Genomic DNA, 23487 nt, shown 5'->3' on the forward strand with positions numbered 1-23487 from the left:
TCTTCAGCATGTTGCTGGGACATCCTAACATTATCAGGCTTCACCAATGAGCCTCATGAGGCAAGGTGACAGGTGAAGCATTAATTATCATTCAGCAAGTCCTGGGCTTCCCTACACAAGTCTGGGATTTCCACAGGGGTGTCTGAATGCCAATGACACCCCTTAAGAACTGCCAGCCACAATGAGCAAAATTTGCCTCCTTTTATTTAAACCAAGCACTTCATGCTAAGTGTTAAATATTGCATTCTTTTGAGTCAGAGTGATGTGATGGCAATGAAACATGATTTTTTTCCTGAAAATTGAAAAGAAAAATATAATTCACGGCTACCGTTTTTACCTTTTTCAGTTTTGAAATACCACTGTGTGCTCTTATTGATGACAAGAGAGCAGAGTGTTCATTCTCTATTACAGTCACTGAAGATTTGTTCTGGTTGCTGTGCATTACTTTATTGGACGTCTGGTAAAAATATACAGCAAGAGAACATTAATCAGTGAGGATGTATTGAAACATCTGGATTTATCATCAGAAAATAATTAAACAATCTAATGTTTCATACCTTTCTAAGTCGTTCCTTATTTTGTCCCGACTGGATAGCTTTCATCAGAGAGCTATGTATGCACTCATCTTCCTTAGCTGGCTTCTGAATAATGGGTTTGAATTTCTTGACAGGGCCAAACATGTTGGTATTTGGTTTGATGTTGTTTTTGTAAAAGTATGGTGAATGTTCTGAGATGCCAGCATCCTCTGTTGCTGTTGCAGGAACAGAAGATGTTTGCAGATTTGAGGCAGAATGATTATTTGAGATGCTCTCACTCTCCTTTGCTTTAGTAGAATGAGTTTTAACAGAGTCTGAAAATGAAGTTGATGCTGGAGTGAACGCAAGAGTATTGGTCATGTTAATTGTTTGATCACTTGGAACACTGGAGATCCCATCTGTCAGAAGAGATGATTGGAATGTAGTTTGTGGAATCAGACTTTTTGCGGTAGTGCATTGCTCGTTAGTGGAAACACATTCCTTTGTGATTAACTGGGACTGTTGTGATTGGGAAGTAATTTCATTAAAAGCATTCATTTGTTCTGATATATTCTTAATTAAGCAGTTCTGATTTGGAACAGCTTTAGTATTAACACTTTCCTGTAACAAAACATTTGTTTTGTTGAGCCCTTTTGTAGCATTATTTGTGTTACAGCGGGAATAAAGTGCAAACTCTGTTTTCAGATGGCTTCCAATGGAATTTCTCTTTGAAGACTTTGGAGAAGACTTCTCCTGAGCAGATCTGAATTTACCTTTGTCATCAGAGTTACCATCAAATCCGGTACCAGACTGAACCTTAGATTCACTACTAGTGTCAGTGTTAGTTAATTGTAGTCCTGTGTAATGGGAAATTGCTGAGGCAACATATTGGCTTGAGGTTCGTCTGCAAGGCCTGATAAAATTGATTGTTATTTTAGGCTGTCTATTTACTGGTACGCTTGCGTTTTCATTTAATGGCATAACTGATTCTTTACCGCATTGTGGATATGTTTCAATTGCCTTGGTAGTTGCAGATACTGTGTAAGTTGTAGATGCATTAGATGTAGGGAATATATCTGTTAATTGTTTTTCTGGCTCTTGTAGCTGCAACTCACCAGCTGTGAATTCTGATTTACTTAATGTCATAGTTTTATCTGGATTGGCACACTGCAAATTATCCTTATCTATACTTTTCACATTCCAAAATGCCTTTGTCCTCCCTACAAGTGATTCCTTGGCTGAACTGTTTGTTGCAGTCTCTTTACTTCTCATTTCATTGATCACTGCATTGCCCTGATCATCAATCTTGATAGCAGATATTTTTGGTGACAAGTTATCTCTTTGCTGAGGTTTCACAATTGGCTTTGGTGGAATAACTGTGAATGTTCTCCTACCTTTTTTTGGAAAATGTTCATTAGTAGGTTTGTTGGCAGTGTTTAAACATCTGTCAGATGTAAGTATGTGTTGTGGAGAATGAACTGCTGCTGAAAACCTCTCAACTTGCCTCCCATGTTTTAAATGGCATTGTCTATTTTGCAGTGCTACTGTGTCAACTTCTGCAGGTACAATGCTGTGCATCTTCTGTTTACCATTGTCTCTAACTTGAATATCATACTCCAGTTCGGTTGTAATGAAAGCAGTTTTCAATTTATTTTCTCCTGGCTTTATATCATCCTGAACAGCTTTAATCTCTGTGTGCAAATTTTCTATTGTTTTATTGATGGGCTCACTTGGCATATCTGTACAATGGAACACATTTGAAGCATAGGATGTGTTAGATGAAATTTCAGAAGGTGGCAGCTCACAAGTATTGGTTATGAAAATTCCAGTTGTTATTTTTGAGTTAAATTCCACATTCCTGTCTGCATGAGATAATTCTCCAACTTTTGAAGGTATGGGCTTCTTTTCCAGAAATATCTTCTTTTCACCTCTCTCTTGGCAAGTCCATGGTACTTCATCAATGATTGTCACTGGAATAGTTTCCTGTTCATCAACTGTTCTGTCAGACATTGTAGAAGATGTTTTGTTGGCCATTTCTTCTTGAATAGCTGCCAAAGAAATATTCAGAAATTGCTATATGTTTAAAATAAAACCTCCGGGTTGCAAACAGAAACTTCTAATCGAAGGTTGATTGATTTGCTTTAAGAATGCTTACCCATCCACCTAACGTCTCAAATTTTGTTGAAAGGCATTTAATATAAATCCTGCTTATCTAGAGCATTACACTGTGGGGAGAGAGGGAGGGGTAAAGGGACAGAGGGAGAGACCAAGGACAGAGAGAGAGGGACAGGGACAGAGGGAGAGACAGAGGAATATAAAGATTTCATTTTCAGTGTGAGGGAACACCCAACGAAGTCATTCTTACCTGTCAGTTCTGCATCCAGTTCAACCAATGAAAGATTCACCTGCGCTGCAATATCTTCCTCTTTCCAGTTAGATTCATCATATGCGGCAGTTTCATATCTTAGTTGCATAGGTAAGGGTTAAAAGATTAAATGCAACATTATCTATGCAATTTCCTTAAGATAATATGCTATAATAGTTATTCAAATATAATGTCCTTCTATTATTTAGGTTTTGAATTTTTGGAAATCTTCATTACTTCTAAAGTTTTGTCCAGGCCAGTTCTTCACTGAGATTCAAAGCATGCCTTCATTAACTGAAATCCAGTTTGGCACTGTTTTATCTGATAATAACTGATATCTTCTGTACACTTTACACACTTGGCTCACCTACAGCAATATTCAAGCAGTTGCTATAGCAGTAATACCTTTAAATACACCTTTTTAATAGATATTTTATACAAGTAGTAGTATATGCACTCAAGCCAAGGAGTAACTGAGCAGATAGTAAAAAGGTCCTGAACAGATTAGATATGGCAAAGTTATTTCCCATGGTAGGGGAGTCTAGGACAAGAGGGCGTGACTTCAGGATTGAAGGACGTCCATTTAGAACAGAGATGCAGAGAAATTACTTTAGTCAGAGGGTGGTAAATCTGTGGAATTTGTTGTCACGAGCGGCTGTGGAGGCCAAGTCATTGGGTGCATTTAAGGAAGAGATAGATAGGTTCTTGATTAGTCAGGGCATCAAAGGGTCTGGGGAGAAGGCATGGGAATTGGGATGACGGGAAGAATTGGATCAGCCATGACTGAATGGCGAAGCAGACTCAATGGGCCAAATGGCTTACTTCTGCTCCTATATCTTATGGTCTTAAGAAAATTTCATTCAGTAAAGATCAAGTTTCCAATGCTTATTAGTGGCATTGACTGCTCATGCTTCAAGTGAACACCTTATTTAGTAACTCTAACTACAGAAGAAATATTGACTCCAAAGCAAATGGATAAAACAAATTAGCTAAAATCTGATTTTGCTTACATTTATAAAGCACAGGCAACCTCTATGATATAGCAGTTTGTCTTCTGGAAATTTGCCCTTACAGTATTAACAAATCACTATCCAGAAATTTGAGGTATGGAATACAATTTGCTCTCACAGAAAGAAGTAAATATATCAGCACAGTTTTGTTTTCGACTGGAGTTTCTTCATGGAAGTGCAAAAGGGACTACACTTCTTTCTAGGAAGACATGGTAATGTGGTTATCTGTACGGATTGCAGAAGTTGTCTGAAACAGCATTTCACAGCTTCTCCATTTACATGATATATATCATAAAGCAATGGTCCAGATTACATCCTCTCTTCATCCACTAGTTCTAGAGAAAATCACCAGCTAGTTTCTGACTGGCTTAGGGTTTGCAGCATGATGGACAGATATCAACTCATCTGCCTTCCTGTTCTACTGCTAGACTCAACACTGGTCAGATAGTGATCTCAATCACACTGAGGTGACAAGCTGATAAATTTTATACCTAGTCCCTCAGTTTAACACCAGCCAGGGCTAGAGCATCTATTCTTCCGAATGAGGCCACAGAACTAGATGGAAAAGTCAAGTGTTTTGTTTTCATAAAATTAATACTAATATCAGTTACTTTATATCAGTTAAGTGTGTTTTAAAACAAATAAATTTTACGTCTATTCCAATCTCTGATTATTACATCCAGCAATGTGCACAAAATGCAGTCCAATCCATCACAGGTAATGCCCTGACAACACTGTGCACATCTATATGGAACGTTGTGAAAAGCAGCATCCATCATCCAAGACACTCTCCAGCCAGATCATGGTCTCCTCTCACTGCTGCCATCAGGTAGAAGGTACAGGAGCCTCAAAGCTCACACCACCAGGTTTGGGAACAGTAGTTACCCCTCAACCATCAGGTTTTTGAACCAGAGTGGATAACTTCACTCAACTTCACTTGCCCCATCACTGATTTGTTCCCATAATGTATGAACTCACTTTCAAGGACTCTTCATCTTATGTTACTGATATTTATTGCTTATTTATTATTTTTATTTCTTTTTTTTTTCTTTTGCATTTGCACAATTTGTTGTCTTTTGCACACTGGTTGTCCACCCTGTTGGGTGTGGTCTTTCATTGATTCTATTATGGTTATTGGATTTCTTGAGTAAAGAAAACAAATCTCAGGGTTGTATATGGTGAGATACATGTACTTTGAGAATAAATTTACTTCAAACGTTGAAAATGCTGGAGGAACTCAGTGAGTCAGACAGCATCAATAAAGAGGAATAAGCAGTGAACATTTTGGGCTGAGACCACTCACCAGGACAGGAAAGGAAGAGGGCACAAGCATGAATAAGAAAAGGGGAGGGAAAGGGGTACTGGTAGGCACTAAGTGAAACCAGGTGAGGGGGAAGATGGGTGAGTGGGGAAGGGGGATGAAGTAAGAAGGTGGGAGGTAATAACTGAAAGTGGTAAGGGGCTGAAGAGGAAGGAATCTAATAGGAGAGAACAGTGGACCATGGAAGAAAGGGAAGGAGGAAGGAAGCCAGACAGAGGTGATAGACAGATGAGATGGGGTGAGAGGTTAACCAGAATGGGGAATGGAAAAAGAGGGAAGGGGTGGGGGATATGACTACCAGAAGTTAGAGAAATTGATGTTCATAACATCAGGTTGGTGTCTACCCAGACAGAATATGAGGTGTTGCTCCTCCAACCTGAGTATAGCATCATAGTGGGAGTAAGAGAGGCCATGGACAGACATGCTGGAATAGGAATGGGAAGTTGAATTGAAATGAGTGAAAACTGGGAGGTACCATAACCTACATTAATCTGACTGATGTAAAGGAGGTCGCTCTGTGGAGCACCAGATACAATAGGGCAGTAGTCGTGCAGGTGAAGTGTTGTATCACACTGAAGGACTTACCGCTGCCTTCTATCTTCTTCTTACTTCATTGTCACTCCTCCACACACTCACCTTCCCCTCAGCAGGTCTCACCTATCACCTGCCCCTCCCCACACCTTTTTATTTTGGCTTCTGCCCCCTTCCTTTCCAGTCCTGATGAAGGATCTCAGCCTGAAACATTAACTGTTTACTCCTCTATAGATGCTGCCTGACTTTCTGAATTCCTCCAGCATTTTGTGTGTGTGTTGTTCAAGACTTCCATAATCTGCAGAATCTCTTGTGTTTATGATTCTTATATATATTCCAAATTCCTCATTACATCTGTTCACTGGCACAAGACTAACATCCACAATATTCTCTGCTCCTTGAATGGCAAATATGCTGACAGATCCTGTATCAGATTAAATCTGACTCAGCCCTATTAAAATGAAAATGAGAAATCAGGAGCGAGTGAATACTTCTTACAATGTTTGTACAGAGTTCCCAAATGATTTTGAAGCTTAAAGACAGCTTTTAACAGTCAGTGAGCCAGAGCAGTTGTGCTGTCACTGGTTATCCAAGTTTTTCTGTGAGCATAGTCAACCAATTATGCTAGGAGAGGGTCCTGCTGACGTGAAGGGAACCAGGTTTCCCTCTGAAGGCACTGCCTAGGATCATCAAGGAAGAAGATAGCCTGATCCGTGAGCAGACAGCTAAAGGTCTTGAGAAGCAGAATACAGTATATACTTCTCAGCTTACAGCTACAAAGAGAATATGACAGGATACTTTTAGTAGGATCGATAAGTGTTTTGAAACTGAACCTGTTGTACCAGTTTCCTTATCTACTACGCCAGGCTTGTTTGGATGGAAGTACAATAAACAATGGACACAGCTGCATTTAACTCTTATATAAACAAACCCAGAAAACAAGAGTATGCAGTCTTATATATACTGCCTGGTGTGACCTTGACAATCTGTGATCTGCAGAACTCCAAATCAAATGCTAGAATGTAGATTATGTTGAATAGTTCTCAGCTGGTACAGACATGGGCCAAATAGCTCCCTCCTGCATAAATTATCTCTATACATGTTCTTACCTTGTTATTCAATCACTACTTAAAATGCTGCACATAAAAACATTAAAATATGTGAAATAGTATAATTGGCTAAATATTTATGAGTTTAGAAATGAAAAACATGGGTTTTTTGATGTTTTTTTCTGAGTTACGAAGGCAGCAACACGCACAAACATACTGCCTATCAAACATGAATTGAAAATAAGCTATATATTTTGATTGGTTTTATTAGTTCCTCTCTTAAAAAGTCTGAACCTAGTGAACAAAATATGAAAAATATTCACCTAATTATGCAAATAAAAACTTTTAGCTCCCAGGAAGGGCAAGAGAGAGGATTAAGTTATGAGAAATGGTCCTCAATCTGCTGTAATTTAGTATACTTCACATTTGGGAGCAGGGAATCAATGTCCTGTGCAGGTTAATTAGTAATGTCAATATGTCATTTTGTTTGCAGGCATCAAATTTTATCAACCATTTGGTAGTAAGAAGTGTCCTCCGGGAGTGAGAAATCTACCAGCGAAAACAAGGCAGCAACTTGCAGATCTAACAATCAGCTACCCTTACAGACTTAGTTGTGGTCAGTAGGTGAACAAGCACTTGCCCCAGGCCCTCATGCTGTTATCTGCTTTTTCCCCATCATGATGATAGAAAACTCGCAATGTCAGGGTTAAATCAGTCATCACAGGATGCCCAGGGCTCCCGTTTTTTCCACAATTTTTTTCACCTTTTCAGTTGAATATCTAGTCAACAGTGATGTGCCATTAATTATCATGGGGGGGGTCATCAAAATTTTCTTATTGGAAATGATGGTTCACATTTCTGTGGCTCAAACTTGTTACTTGTTACATCAGTCCATGCTTGAGTGTCGTTTTGGCCTTGCCTTCTTACCAGCACACACAACCTAATTTTCTTGTCTTGCAAATGGAATTGAATATTCTTGGAGTATTGCGTGCAGTTTTGGGCTCCTTATTTTAGAAAGGATATACTGACATTGGAGAGGGTTCAGAGAAGATTCACGAGAGTGACTCCAGGGATGAAAGAGTTACCGTATGAGGAACGTCTGGCAGCTCTTGGGCTGTATTCCCTGGACTTCAGGAGAATGAGGGGGATCTCATAGAAACATTCTGAATGTTAAAAGGCCTGAACAGATTAGATATGGCAAAGTTATTTCCCATGGTTGGGGAGTCTAGGACAAGAGGCACGACTTCAAGATTGAAGGACGTCCATTTAGAACAGAGATGCGGAGAAATTACTTTAGTCAGAGGGTGGTAAATCTGTGGAATTTGTTGTCACGAGCGGCTGTGGAGGCCAAGGCATTAGGTGCATTTAAGACAGAGGTAGATAGTTTCTTGATTAGCCAGGGCATAAAAGAGTATGGGGAGAAGGCAGGGGAGTGGGGATGACTGGAAGAATTGGATCAGCTATGATTGAATGGCAGAGCAGATGCAATGGGCTGAATGGACTACTTCTGCTCCTATATCTTATGATCTTATGGTCTATACTATGTAACGATAACTAAATATCCTCATATCTGACCTTTATGGCTGAAAAAAATATCTTTGACGTAGCTGTTGAAGGTGGTTAGGCCACCGATGCTGCCCTGAGGAACTCCTGCTATGAAGTCCGTAGACAGGAATGATTTATCTCCATCATAAACAACCACATTCCTCAATATCTCACAACTGAGATATGACTCTAACAAGGTGGTAATTTCTACAAGGTGAGGCACATTGTCTTCATTTTTACCAGAACAACTTTATGTCACCCTTTGTGAAATGCTGCCTTGACATCCAATGCAGTCACCCTTCAGCTCTGGAACTCCACTCCTTGGCCCAGGCTTGGACCAAGCTTGTGATAAGTTCTGAAGAGAGTGATCCTGGAGAACACAAACTGGGCATCAGCGAAAAGAGTATTGGAGAGAACGTACTGCTTAGTAGGTTTGTCATTGACACCTTCTATTACTTTACTGGCAATGGTAATTAACTAGACTGGACTTATCCTGCTCTTTATGAACAGGGAATGCCTAGGGAATTTTCCAGATCGTTAGGCAGATGCCAATATTGTTATTACATTTGAACTGATTGATTAGGGGTATGGTTAGTTCTGGAGGGCAGTTTTTTACTGATCAGCTGGGATGGTATCCTTTGCTATATCCTGTCCTCTCTACCTTTTCTTAATATCACATAGATTGGAAAAAGATAGGCTGAAGACTGACTTCTGTAATGTTAGGGATCTCAAGAGACCAAGAGGAATTATTGATTTAGAACTCCTGGCTGGATGTCTCAGCTTTGTTTGTTGCACTTGCATGCTTGTCATCAGCATCTTTAAAGAAATCGCCTACTACCATTGGTTGTTTAATTGTCCATTTATGAATCCATGTGGAAGGGCTTCAAAGTTTTGATCTGATTCATAATGAAAAGATCACTAAATGGTCCATTGCATGCTAGTTAGCATGTATGTAATCCCATGCTGCTGCTTTACTGGGTTGGCAACTCATTCTTAGGTGTGCCTGGTGCTGCTCCTTCTAAACTCTTCATTAAAGTGGGTTGACTTACTGGTTTGAAGAACAGTGGAGTGAATATATGCCAAGCTATGAGGTCACAGCTTTCTGTGGTTTCCATTTATGCTGCAGCTGATGAACATAGTGCCTGATTAATATCTAGTCTGAGCATCCAAATATGCTCTGAGTCTGCACCAGAGATGTACTGGTTGTGCTTAACTGTTAATATACTCACAAATGTATTTCATAGCATGGCATTCAACAATGCACCATTGTTCAGACTTTTTTTTAAGAATGATCTACATTCACCAATCATGTTTCCTGACAGCTGACTGCGGAGTTCCCGACTTAGAGCTTGCCATGATCCCCAATGGTACAGGACTGAAATAGTTTTGTAACTTTATATCACAATGGTGAATTGGATGGTAATTCTCCTTGGAACCCAGTAAATTTGCAGTAACTATCTGAACCTGTTTCATTTTTACAAGAGGGCCTTCTTATCTCTTCATATGGCTTTATTCCAAGTTTGCTCTGGATTTCCAGCATTTGCAGAATTTCTTGTGTTTATTCAGAGTATCTTTATAAACATTCCTTAAATTGCACATCTTAAAGTAATTTGTATGTGTTGGCACGTGGCCATCTGGTTAAGGTGTTGGTCTAGTGATCTGAAGGTCGCTAGTTCGAGCCTCAGCTGAGGTAGCGTGTTGTGTCCTTGAGCAAGGCACTTACCACACATTGCTCTGCGATGACACCAGTGCTAAGCTCTATCGGCCCTAGTGCCCTTCCCTTGGACAACACTGGTGGTGTGGAGAGGGGAGACTTGCAGCACGGTCAACTGCCAGTCTTCCATACAACCTTGCCCAGGCCTGCGCCCTGGAAATCTTCCAAGGCGCAAATACATAGTCTCACGAGACTTATCGGATGCCTATGTTCAGTACATGAGTGGAAAGACTCCCACATTTTATTCTTACCTACAAGATTTCCAGTTTATCTCAACATGAAATATCATTTTTACTATATTTCACTTCCACAGAACAAAAGTATACATATTTTCATATCAAAAGCTTTCTTGATATACCACCATCAATTGCATTAGCCTCAACTCTATCCATTACCTCATCAATAAATTCCATTGAATTTGTTCAAATTATTTGTCATCAACTAATTCACACTGGTTTGCCTCCATTCTCCAACAGATGAGAAATCCTATCCCAAATGTTACTGATAAAATCTTTCCTATTATTGATTCAACTGACTAAGTGCAGTGCTAGTAGATGCTGGGCTTATTTTTTTCAGTAAAGGATAACATTTGCCACTTTCCTATCTAATGGCAGTATTCCAATTTCCAAAGAGTATTGAAAAAAGTAGTCACTGTTTCCCCTAAGTTCCTCCTGTATTTCCTTCAGAATTATCAAATGCAACCCGTTCCATCTCAACTCACGAGCCTTTCTAAAACCTCAATGCCATCATTTTTTTTATCATTTCTAGTGTCTCAACTATATGCTCCTTCACTGTTACTTCCCTGGTAAAAACAATGCAGAGTATATTAACACTCCCCTCAGCGTCAAACTTTGCAAGTTCCCATTGTTTCTGTCTTCAATAGTTCCATTCCTCAAGCAGTACCGTTTTACTATTTAAATGCCTGCAGAAAACCTTTGGATTCATGTTTATTTTAATAGTTAATCATTTGTCATACACTATCTTTGCTCCCCTTCACTCCTTTAATTCTTTTGTAATCAGGTTCCCATTTGGTATTTAAACTCAGCACTAGTAATCGGCATAAAGTTCCTGCACATCTCAGTCTTCAGCCAGGATATGTTTTTTTCTTTCTCCTCAAGCAAATGTGCCTCAATAGTATCTAAACCATCACTTCTTCTTTAAAGAAAGCTCATTATTTTACAAACGTTTTACCCGCGTGCTATTTTGCTATCTCATTCTTGTCAATAGATGTATGTAACATGTACTCTCACACTAAACAACAGGAATTCTGCAGATGCTGGAAATTCAAGCAACACACATCAAAGTTGCTGGTGAACGCAGCAGGCCAGGCAGCATCTGTAGGAAGAGGTGCAGTCAGGACGAAGGGTCTCGGCCTGAAACGTCGACTGCACCTCTTCCTACAGATGCTGCCTGGCCTGCTGCGTTCACCAGCAACTTTGATGTGTGTTGCTTGTACTCTCACACTATCAGATATTCCCTTTGATCTCCAGCCTGTCTGCAACTTCAAATTCACTTGATTTTTTTCTTTACCGTTTTGATGAAGGGGCTTCAATCTAAATTTTTGACTCAATTTTTACAAATGCTGCCTGACCTGTTAACTGTTTGCAGCACTTCCTATTTTTATTTCAGACTTCCAGCATCTGCAGTTTTTGATTTCCAATCAAAATCCCATGCTGTATGGAAGAGTTTACTCAGGAATGTCCAAAATTGCCACGAAAAATGTGCCTTGATCTGCTGTTGGCAGTGACATTCTACATTTGTATTCCACAAGACTAATATATTCACCCTATTAAAAGGAACTGCATGGGAAACTGATGGCCTTGGCTCGCCCTGGTCATCAATATAATCCAAAACACTTGTTTAAAAATCTTAGTTTTAAATAGAAATAAACATAGAACTCTAACTTGATAGTAATAAATCAACAAACCTGGGAAATAAAAATCCAAAAATGTAAAATAGGTAATAATTTATTATCAAATAGATTAAGGCATATGTGAGCATAGATTGCTCAAATAGTTTGTTTTCTTGGTAAACATTTGTACATGTTGTTACTTTACCTTAGATGGATGAATGTCAGCTTCAGCAAATTTCTATAAAATTTCCACATTAAGACAATAAAACTCATACCTGACGTTTTTGTCTCCAAAATGAGTTCCTTTATCATTTGAGGATGCCTGATCATTGTTCCATGCTGAATTTTCTTTTGTACCATATATATTATCTGGGGCTCCTAGAATTTCATCTTTTTCAGTTTTGTTTCTCAAGCTGTGGCTGCCAGCGTGTTTGGAGAACATAGCAGACTGGGAGATTACAGTCCTAGCATCATCAGAGTTCAACAGTTCATCTTCTGATGGCAGAGTGTAATTTGAGCACCTTTGCTGAAGATTGTTATTTGTTTTAATGGATGTCGTCTGTTCTCCATCTCTAGATTCTGCTTCCATAATGATATCACCAACTCCACCACCTTGTTCTGAGCCCACCTCCACTAATAGGGAATGAAGTGAGGAACATAAAGAAAGAGAAGTCATAATTTAAATTAGGGAACTACATATCAAAATATATTAATACTTTGAATGTTAAAAAATCAAATTCTAAAGATATTATATGATCACAATGTATGTTATGATCTATACAATAACATTATATTTGTTAATAGTTTTTGATGCTTACACATTTAGCAATTTTTATAGCATATTCTTGGATTTACTTAAATTGAAATATATCAATACATGAAGAAATAAAATTGAATATTTAGGAAAAATGTTAGTTTCTAATTTTCCCTTTTGAAGAATTAGAAGTGTTGTATGTGAGAGTTTGGAATAGGCAATCATCGTTTAAGAGACAAAATACAGTACATGAGAATCTCATAAAATTTTCCAGCGCAGATGCAATTTAATATTCCACAAAACATGTTTTCAAACCCATAATTAAGATAAAATAATTAATTTATTAAAATATCTAATCTCCTGATCTGCACACTTTCATACACATTTATTGTTTCTTTTTTTTGCTGGTTGATAGGTTTTAATCAAGGTAATTACAACAATGCTAACATTTTTGAGTAACAGACTGACTAGAGAAGAACAGGAAAATAAAAAATATTATTCTAAAGATATATAACAAAAGATTATGTCTCTACGTCCAACCAGTTCTCAGCCTAGGTTTAGCACAAGGGTGAGCATGGCACTCATAACTTTTCTAAAAACCCAATGGCAAGCCATCCATAGTCCAAGGAGACCTAATTTTAATTTTCCCTCTTGAAAATGGATGGATTCTTTTCTCAGCTTTATTTTTTTAGGTCCTAAATATCGAGGTGGACTGGGCCTAAGTACTTTTGATCTAACTAACATAAAGAGAAACTGAACATCAGCACACCAAGCTCCCGCAGGAGCCCTATCAGAATTTGAACCAGTAAGATGAAGATATCTGAGAGAAAGAAACAAGTTTAATGCCTCAGATATTATTATAGAGATTGTGTACAATCACTATACTGTATAATCACTTTTTTTTTTACACTACTGGTGGAAAGGGCAAGGCTTTCCTTATTAATCTACTACCTGTATTCTGATGAAGGGTCTCAGCTTGAAATATTCACAGTTTGTTCCCCTTCATTGATGCTGTCTAAACTGCTGAGTTCCTCCAGCACTCAGAGTGTGTTGCTCTAGGTTTCCATTATCTCTAGAATCTCATGTTTAAAGTATACTATTGGATCAGTTCAAAAGGGTAGAGCCCAGATTATTGCATAGAACTATGATGCAGTGGCCATTCCAAAGAGTTGGCTGAAAAAGAGAAGGACTGGCAGCTCAGCATTCTGGTGTTTCAATGTTTCAAAAAGGATAGAGAGAAGTGAAAGAGCACTGGTGGAAGTGGATACATTTAAAACATTTAAGAGGCATATGGACAGGAATATGCTCATGCAAGGAATGCAGGGATATAGACCAATGTGTAGGCAGATGTCCAATCCTTATACACCTGCATTCCCCATCAAGAAGGCCTCAAAGCCCTCCGCTACTTCCTGGATAATAGACCTCACCAATTCCCCACCACCACTACCCTCCTCAGGTTAAGCAGGCAGAAACTATGGGTTTACCGGGACAGTCAGGCTTGTGTATCTTGGGGAGGAGGTAAAACCGAGTGGTGCAGGGTGTGGGAATAATGAGTTTAGCAAATTCACTTGGTCCATCTTGGACACCTCTCTCCCCTTTCTCAATCTCTATCTCTGGAGACAGACTGTCCACTGACATCTTCTACAAGCCCACTGACTCTCATAACTACCTCGAGTATACCTCTTCCCACCCCGCCACATGCAAAAATGCCATTCCCTATTCCCAGTTCCTCCGTCTCCACCGCATCTGCTCCCAGGATGAGGCTTTCCGTTACAGGACATCTCAAATGTCCTCTTTCTTTAAGGATCGTGGTTTCCCTTCTACCATCATCAATGATGCCCTCACCTGCATCTCCTCCATTTCCCGCACTTCGGCCCTCACCCCATCCTCCCGCCACCACAACAGGGACAGAGTTCCCCTTGTCCTCACCCATCACCTCACCAGCCTATGGATACAGCACATTATCCCCTGCAACTTACGCAACATTCAACAGGACCCCACCACTAAGCACATCTTTCCCTCTACACCCCTCTCCGCTTTCTGCAGGGATTGATCCCTCCACGACTCCCTTATCCACACGACCCTCCCCACAGATCTCCCACCCAGCACTTATCCCTGTAAGTGTAAGTGCTACACCTGTCCCTACACCTCCTCTCTTGCCACCATTCAGAGCCCCAAACAGTCCTTCCAGGTGAGGCAACACTTCACTTGTGAGTCTGTTGGGGTCATCTATTGCATCCGGTGCTCCCGGTGTGGCCTCCTCTACATCGGTGAAACCCGACGCAGATTGGGGGACCGCTTCGTCGATCACCTCCGCTCCATCCGCCACAACAGACAGGATCTCCTGGTAGCCACCCACTTCAACTCTGCTTCCCATTCCCATTCAGATATGTCCATACATGGCCTCCTCTACTGCCATGATGAGGCTAAACTCAGGTTGGAGGAGCAACACCTCATATACCATCTAGGTAGTCTCCAGTCCCTTGGTATGAACATAGAACTTCCAGTAATTCCCTCCCCCTCCCTTCCTCTATCCCTATTTCACTCTTCCCCCTCCCCCAGTTGCCTATCAACTCCCTCATGGTTCCGTCTCCTTCTACTACCCATTGTGTTTTCCCCTATTCTTTCTTCACCTTTCCTGCCTATCACCTCCCTGCTTCCCGTCCCCCACCCCTTTATCTTTCCCCTTACTAGTTTTTCACCTAGAACCTGCCAGCCTTCTCCTTCCCACCCTCCCCCCACCTTCTTTATAGGGCTTCTGCCCCTTCCCCCTACAGTCCTGATGAAGGGTTCCGGCCCGAAACGTCAACTCATCGTTTCCATGGACGCTGCCCAACCTGCTGAGTTCCTCCAGCATGTTATGAGTGTTGATGTAAATTTATATGGTGCAAAGACAGACATATTCTTAAAGAGGACCACATTAAATGCAATTTTGTGTACATATTTACTTTCACAGCATATCTGTATTGGTAATTTAGATTAAATGACATAATCTAAACTGTCTAATTATTTAATTCATAGAATAATCATATCATTAGTTTAGATTTTATTTAATTTATGAGAAATGTTATAAATCTCAAATACAAAGAATAAATACAAACATTACTAATGCCAGTATAATAACCCAAACAATCTTGTGTAGCTGATAGTAGATTGTGGATAACAATGTAATATGAATAATATTGATATGAACAGCTTACTAGTAAAACAATGCAGTCAATTAGTGATACTTGAGAGTGATAGTAAAGTTATCAGTGCCAACCCAAACACGACTGGTAGATAAGTATTTCAGATGAACAAAGTTTAAGGGTACAGGCTAATCGGGTAAGGACAAGAGAACAGGCAAGAGAATGAAATGTTTACTGAAGTGGTCACACCCAGAGCACAGGCTTCAGATAGTAGATGAGTGACCACCAGGAGAAGGAGAGTAAGTGGTTAGTGCAGGGTTTTCCTGCGGCCATTCCCTTCAGCAGCGAGTATACCCCTTTGGATACTGCTGTGGAGGTGGGGGGGGGGGGGGGGGAAATGTCCTAACAGGCACAACAGCAACAGCCAGGCTCGTGGCACAGTGGCCAGCTCTGAGGGTCACCAGGGAAGAGTAAAGTCAGGCAGAGTGATTAGTTATAGGAGACTCGATAGTTATGGGGATGGACAGGAGACTCTGTGGCCTGGAAAGAGATGGCAGGATGGTGCATTGCCTCCCAGGTGCCAGGCTACAGAATGTCTGAATGGCCTGAAGGATATTTTCTCGGGGGCAAGTGAGCAGCCAGAGCTCCTGGTACACACAGGTAGATGGGTAGGAAGTTCTGCACATTGAGGAGAGGGAGATGGGAAAGAGGCTGCAGAGTAGTATCTCCAAGGTAGGGTTACTCCTAGCCTAGGGTTACTCTGGATTACTCCTAGTGTCACTTGCTAGTCAGGGTGATAGTACAGATGAATGAGTGGCTGAGAAACTGGTAGAGGGGGTAAGGTTTCAGCTTCTTGGATCACTGGAATCTTTCCTGGGGCAGAAGTACCCGTACAAGAGTGAAGGAATGCACCTAAACAGGAGGGAAACCAATATCCTGGCCGGGAGGTTTTGTTAGCGCTATGCAGGAGGGCTTAAAGTAGTTTGGCAGGGGGATGAGAACCAGAGCATGAGGTTAGAAGGTGGAGGGATGGAGAAGAAGATAGATGTCAGTGCCAGTAGATAAAGTGGATAGTTCCAAGTGTCGGTATTTTAATGCTTGGAGTATTAAGGGTCAAGCGTGGTAACCTGTCTCAATGACTTTCGCCCAGTGCCACTTACATCCACAGTGATGAAGTGTTTTGAGGGGCTGGTGTTGAAGTATATCAGCTCTTGTTTGAGTGGTCACTTGGATCCGCTCCAATTCACCTACCGAAGCAACAGGTCCAGAGCAGATGCCATCTCATTGCCTCTTCACACAACCCTGGAACATCTGAACAGCAAAGATGCCTGCATCAGGATGCTCTTTATTGATTACAGCTCAGGAATTAATGGCATCATTGCCTCAAACCTAATCAGTAAACTCTAAGACCTGGGCTTCAATATCTCTTGTGCAATTGGATCCTGGATTTCCTCACTTGGAGACCCCATTCAGTTTGGATTGGCAAAACCATTTGCTCCACAATTTCCATCAGCACAGGAGCTCTACAGGGATGTATGCTTAACCCCTGCTCTACTCACTTTACACCTATGACTGTGTGGCGAAGTACAGCTCCAACACCATATATGATTTTGCTGATGACACCACTGTTGTGGACTGTATCAAAGGTGGAGATGAATCAGCATACAGGAGGGAGATTAAAAATTTGGCTGAGTGGTGTAATAACAACAACCTCTCACTCAAAGTCAATAAGACTAAGGAACTGAATGCCGATTTTAGGAGAAGTAAACCAGAGGTCCATTGGATGATCAGAGTGGAGAAGGTCAGTAACTTTAAATTTCTGGGTGTCAATATCTCAGAGGACTTGTCATATAAATATGACCTGGACCCATCATATAAATTTAATTGCAAAGAAAACACAACAGCACCTCTACATGCTGCAGAGATCCAGCATGTCATTAAACACCTTGGCATGCTTCTATAGATGTGTGGTGGAAAGTGTGCTGACTGGCTGCATTACAGTTTGGTATGGGAACACCAATGCCTTGGACCAGAAAATCCTACAAAATGTAGTGGATTTGGCCCAGTACATCATGGGTGAAACCCTCCCAACTATTGAGCACATCTGCATGAAACGTTGCCATAGAAAAGAAGTATCCACCATCAAAGATCCTCATCACCCAGGCCATGCTCTTTTCTCACTGCAGCTGTCAGGTAGAAGGCACAAGTGCCTCAGGACTTGCATCACTAGGTTCAAAAGCAGTTACTACTCCTCAACCATCAGGCTCTTGAACAAAAAATGATAACTACGCTCATTCTACTGGTGTTCTGGTCATTCTGGTGTTCCCACAATCGATAGTCTCACTTTAAGGACTCTTTATCTTGTTATTTCAGGCTCATTATTTATTGCTATTTATTTATATTTGCATTTGCATAGTTTGTTGTCTATTGATCCTGTTTACAGTTACTTTTCTATAGATTTGCTAGGTCTTTTAAAGAGAATTGTTATCTAAGTCCTAGGACCTGAGAGAATATATGCCAGGTTATTGAGAGAAGCTAGAGAAGAGATTGCTGGGGCCTTGGCCTATACCTTCATGTTCTCAGCCACAGGCAAGGTCCCAGAGGACTGACAAGGAGCTAAAGTTATTCCATTATTCAAGAAAGGAACCAAGGATGAATCTGGAAACTATGCACCAGTGAGTCTCATGTCAGGATAGGGAAGTTATTGCAGAGAACTCTTAGGGATAGGACTTATGGGCATTTGGAAAACCATGGCTTAATTAAGGAGAGCCAGCACGGCTTTGTGTCTTACTAACCTGATTGAGTTTTTTGATTAGGTGATGAGATTGACTGATGAAGGCAGAGCTGTGGATGTTGTTTACATGGGTTTTAGTAAGGTGCTTGACAAGGTCCTTCATGGGAGGCTCATCCAGAAGATGAAGATGCATGGGACCCATGGTGAATTGACCATTTGGATTCAGAACTAGCTTGCCCATAGAAGACAGAGGGTAGTGGTGGAAGGGACTTAATCTAGCTGGTGGTCTGTGATTAGGAGTATTCCACAGGGATCTGTACTGGGACTTCTGCTGTTTGTCAGGAATATAAATGACCCAGATGTAAACGTAGATGTGTATGTTAGTAAGTTTGCAGATGATACAAAGATTAATGGTGTTGTGAAAAACATAGATAAATAGCAAAGAACACTGTGGGATATAGATTAGTTGCAGATATGGATGGAGAGATAGTAGATGGACTATAACCCAGATAAATGTGAGGTGTTGCACCTTGGTTTGTGAAATTCAAAGAGACAGTACACTATTAAGGGCAAGATCCTGAACAGTGTTGATGAGCAGAGAGCTCTTGGGGTCTAGGTTCACAGCTCCCTGAAAGTGGCTACAGAGGTTGGTAGGGTGTTTAAGAAGGCACATGGCATGCTTGCCTTTATTAGTCGAGGCACTGAATTCAAATGTGAGGATGTTACATCGCATCTTTATAAAACTCCAGTTAGGCCGCAGCTGGAGTACTGCATACAGTTCTGGTCGACCCATTATAGGAATGATTTTGAGTCTTTGGACAGGTGCAGAACAGGGTTACCAGGATGTTGTCTGGATTAGAGGTATGTGCTATAAACAGAGGTTAGACAAACTTGTGTTGTTTTCTCTGGAGTGGTGAGGGCTGAGGGGGATCTGATAGAGGTTTATAAAATTATGAGAGACATAGATAGAGTAGACAGACAATATCTTTTTCCAAGGGTTGAAATGTCTAATACCAGAGAGCATGTATTTAAGGTGAGAGGGTATAATTTCAAAGGAGATGTGAAGTGTAAGGTTTTTAGACAGAGAGTGGTGGGTGCCTGGCAGACGCTGCCTGGGGTAGTGGTAGAGGCAGATACATTAGAGACTTTTAAGAGACATTTAGACAGGCACATGAATGTGAGGGAAATGGAAGGATATGGACATCGTGTAGGCAGAAGAAATTAATTTAGTTAGCCATTTGATTACTAATTTAATCAGTCTGGCTCTTCATTGTGGCTGTGATGTACTGTACTATGTTCCATGTTCTATGATGTGGGGAGAAGTTTCCTGCAGTCTACCTTACCAATTCCTCTCATAATTTATACATACCTTAATCATCTCCCCTCTTAACCTCCTCCACTCCAGGAAAGCAGACATAGCTTCACCAATTTCTCCTTATAAATGAAAAGTTCTATCCCAGGCAATTCTGATGAATCTCTTCTACTCCTCTACCAATATCACATCCTGCTTATAGTTGGTTCATTTGTTATGTGCTATGTCGTATGATTTAGGCAATCATGGTCTTTCCATGACCATGATTGTTCTTGGCAATTTTTTTTACAGAAGTGGTTTGCCATTGCCTTTGTCGGGGTAGTGTCTTTACAAGACTGATGATCTCAGCCATTAGTAATACTCTTCAGAGATTATTTGCCTGGCGTCAGTGGTCGCATAACCAGGATTTGTAAAATGCACCAGCTGCTCATCCGACCACCTACTACCTACTCCCATTGTGACCCTGTAAGCAGGTGCTACACCTTGCCTAAGGGTGACCTGCAGGCCAGCGGAGGGAAGGAGTGCCTTACACTTCCTTTGGTACAGACATATCTCCACCCCATCACCCTATAGTACGGTACCTATAACCGTATGCAGTACTCCAGTTGAGGTCCAACCAAAGTTAGAAGGCTGTAGCATGGTAAATAAAGGCCAGCATGCCATATGCTTTCCTAAGCATATTATCTACTTGTGCTGCTACCTTCAAGTATCTCTAGATTTGTACACCAAGATCTTTCTGTTCATCAGAGTTCCCTAAGAGCCTGCCATTCATGGTATAGATACAGATGTTGTTAGTATTCCCACAATGCACTATCTGGTTTTATCTTGATTGAACTCCATTTGTAACTTATCAGCCCTTTCACTAAAACATTATCACTCTTTCGCCTAATACTCCCTTCACACTATTTATGACTTTGTGTCATCTCTCTGTATTGATCATGCCTCCTACATACACATCTGAAATATTCATTTACATTTCAAAGAGCAAAGATCTCAGATCATTGAGGAGCACCATTAATAACATGTACTATTACTAAAACAATGCTCGACCATCAGCCTGTGTCTCCTTAGTGAGGGCTCTTCTTTCCCTATTGTTCATTTATCATAAAGTACCCATAGGATGCCTTCAGATTAAGTTTAATCACATCCGCTCATGAAATTTAATTACTCCCCTTCCTTACTAACTTGTTTTAAGTATCTCTCTACAGAATTTTTACTCCTGATAGACGTTGCTCGTCTTTCCTTCCCTATACCTGCCAAATGTTTCCTTTGCTCTCTTTATCCAACCCTGAATAATGGAACGTGTTACCCATGGCTTTTAGTCTTTCAGGAACAGGTTGGTCCTTAACTCTTGCTATTTTTTCTTTCCCCCTTTTCATTCCTGATCTTTATCTATATGGCCTTGTTTGAGGTGCTTTCTACAATATCCTTGCTTAACAGAGAAGTAATGCAGCAATCCACTAAGAGTGTAATACCACCACCTCTTTTACTCCTCTTGCCTCACCTGAATATTTCAAACCCTGGAATATTGCATCACTAGTCCTGTCCCTCCTTCAGCCAAGATGTAATGATGGCAGCAAATATATTTCCTCACCTAAATTACAGTTTTGAGTTTATCTACATTACTGGCTGGATCCTTTACATTAAAATGGATTCAACTTAGCTTTGAATTCTCCTGATGTGAACTTACCTTTGTCTGCTTATTAGCCTTGTCAACTATTTCTCCTCCAGGTGACTGTACCTCTCCATCCAAATATCTTGTCTAAGCACCAAGCCAGTCTAAGTATAGTCTCATTGTCTTGGACTAGTTCCACCTTTCCCTGCAGGTTTTAGCTCGTTGATCTAAAACCTTCTCTCATGAACTCTTCCTTCAGTTAGCATTCATGTGAATGGCCCTTCAAGTCCTACACTCACTAGCTTGTGGACTGTAACAACATGCATCAGACTGCTGGCTGTTCACTCTCCCCCTTAGAATGTCCTGTAGCCACTGTGAGACATCCCTGACCATTCTACCAGGAAGGCAATTCGCCACCCTGGAGCTACAGGAATGCCTACCTGTCCCCTTTATGACAGAATACCTAAAATTAGCACTTTTGCAAGCTTATTCCTTCCTTTCTCTACAACAAAGCCAATTGTGGTGTCATAAAGTGGATGTTGTTGTTGCTGTTTTCCCCTTGAAGGCCACACCCTCAGTATTATTCAACATGCTTGCACTTCCTGGTGATCACCATCTCCTCTCTTTCTATCCCTGTGGAGAGACCAGCTCATTATTTGTATTGTCTTTCACATTAGTCATGAAATTTGTTGTTTTGTGCAGCAGTACAGTGCAGGCGTAACAAATCACTATCATTTACAATAATAGATAAATAGTGTAAAAGAAGAATAGTGAGGCAGTGTTCATAGATGGTTTAGAAATCTGATGGCAAAGGGGAAGAAGCTGTTCCTAAAATATTTAGTGAGGGTCTTCGGGCTCCTGATGGTAATAATGAGAAGAGGTTATGTCCCGGTGGGTGAGGGTCTTCAGGCTCCTGCAACTCCTCCCTGATGGTGATAGTGAGAAGAGGGCATATCCCCGTGAGTGAGGGTCCACAACCAAAGTGCAAATACAAAAGGGGGAAAAAAAAATCAAGAATATGAAATGAAGACTCCTTGAAAGTGAGTCCGAAGGTTGTGGACCTCTGTAGTTAATAATCAGCTCCTTGGTCTTGCTGACATTGAGTGAGAGGTTGTTGTTGTGGCGCTGCTCGGCCAGAATTTCCATCTCCCTCTGGTATGCTGATTCATCACCACCTTTGACTCAGCCAACAACAGTGTTGTTGTCAGCAAATCTTAGATATAGCATTGGAGCTGTCATTAGCCTTACAGTTTTAAGTATAAAGCAAGTAGAGCTGGGTGCTATGCACACAACCTTGTGAATGCCTCTATGGTGATGGTGACTGTGGAGGAAATGTTGTTGCCAATCTGAACTGATTGTGGTCTACAAGTGAGGAAATCGAGGATCCGGTTGCATAAGGAGGTACTGAGCCCGAGGTCTTGGAGTTTATTGATTAGTTTTGAGAGGATGATAATATTGAATGCAAGTTGTAGTCAATGAAGAACATTCAGATACATGCACCTTCACTGTCTAGATATTGCAGGGCTGATTGACGAGCCAATGAAATGGCATCTCCTGTTGACCTGTTATGACCGTAGGCAAAATGAAACTTGTTCCTCAGGCAGGAGTTGATATGTTTCATAACCAATATCTCAAAACACTTCATGACAATGGATGTAAGTGCTACTGGATGATAGTCATTGAGCCATGTGGCTACCTCAGACTGCTAAAGTGAGCAGTTAATGATATCAGTGAACACTACAGCCAGTTGATCAGCACAGATCTTCAGTACTCAGCCATGTAACCCATTTAGTAGTGAGAACAGAGCATGGCCTGGATAATGGGATCTTAATGATGGACGCTGCTTTCTTGTGGCAGTGCTCCATATAAAAGTACTGAATAGTGTGGAGGACTTTGCCTATGATGGACTGGACTGTATCCACCACTTTATGTAGTCTTTTCTGTTCTGGGCATTGGTGTCTCCATACCAGGCCATGATGTAACCAGTTAGGATATTGTCCACTGTGCATCTATAGAAGCTTATCAAAGTTTTTTGTGATGTG

At 40.8% G+C, this 23487-nt stretch overlaps 1 protein-coding gene across 10 annotated transcripts in view; it reads right to left on the reverse strand.

The window, feature by feature from the left end:
- Positions 1-23487, reverse strand: part of cobl (cordon-bleu WH2 repeat protein) — a 294795-nt gene that overhangs the window by 38062 nt on the left and 233246 nt on the right. For all 10 annotated transcript variants that reach the window (XM_063043965.1, XM_063043967.1, XM_063043966.1 and 7 more), the window contains 4 exons: positions 12178-12535; positions 2881-2978; positions 558-2563; positions 338-457 (listed from right to left, as the gene is read on the reverse strand). In XM_063043965.1, coding sequence (XP_062900035.1) covers positions 338-457; positions 558-2563; positions 2881-2978; positions 12178-12535 — 2582 coding nt within the window. The remainder of the gene's footprint in view (positions 1-337; positions 458-557; positions 2564-2880; positions 2979-12177; positions 12536-23487) is intronic.

The sequence above is a fragment of the Mobula hypostoma genome, chromosome 3, assembly GCF_963921235.1.
Source record: "Mobula hypostoma chromosome 3, sMobHyp1.1, whole genome shotgun sequence".
NCBI lineage: Eukaryota > Metazoa > Chordata > Chondrichthyes > Myliobatiformes > Myliobatidae > Mobula > Mobula hypostoma.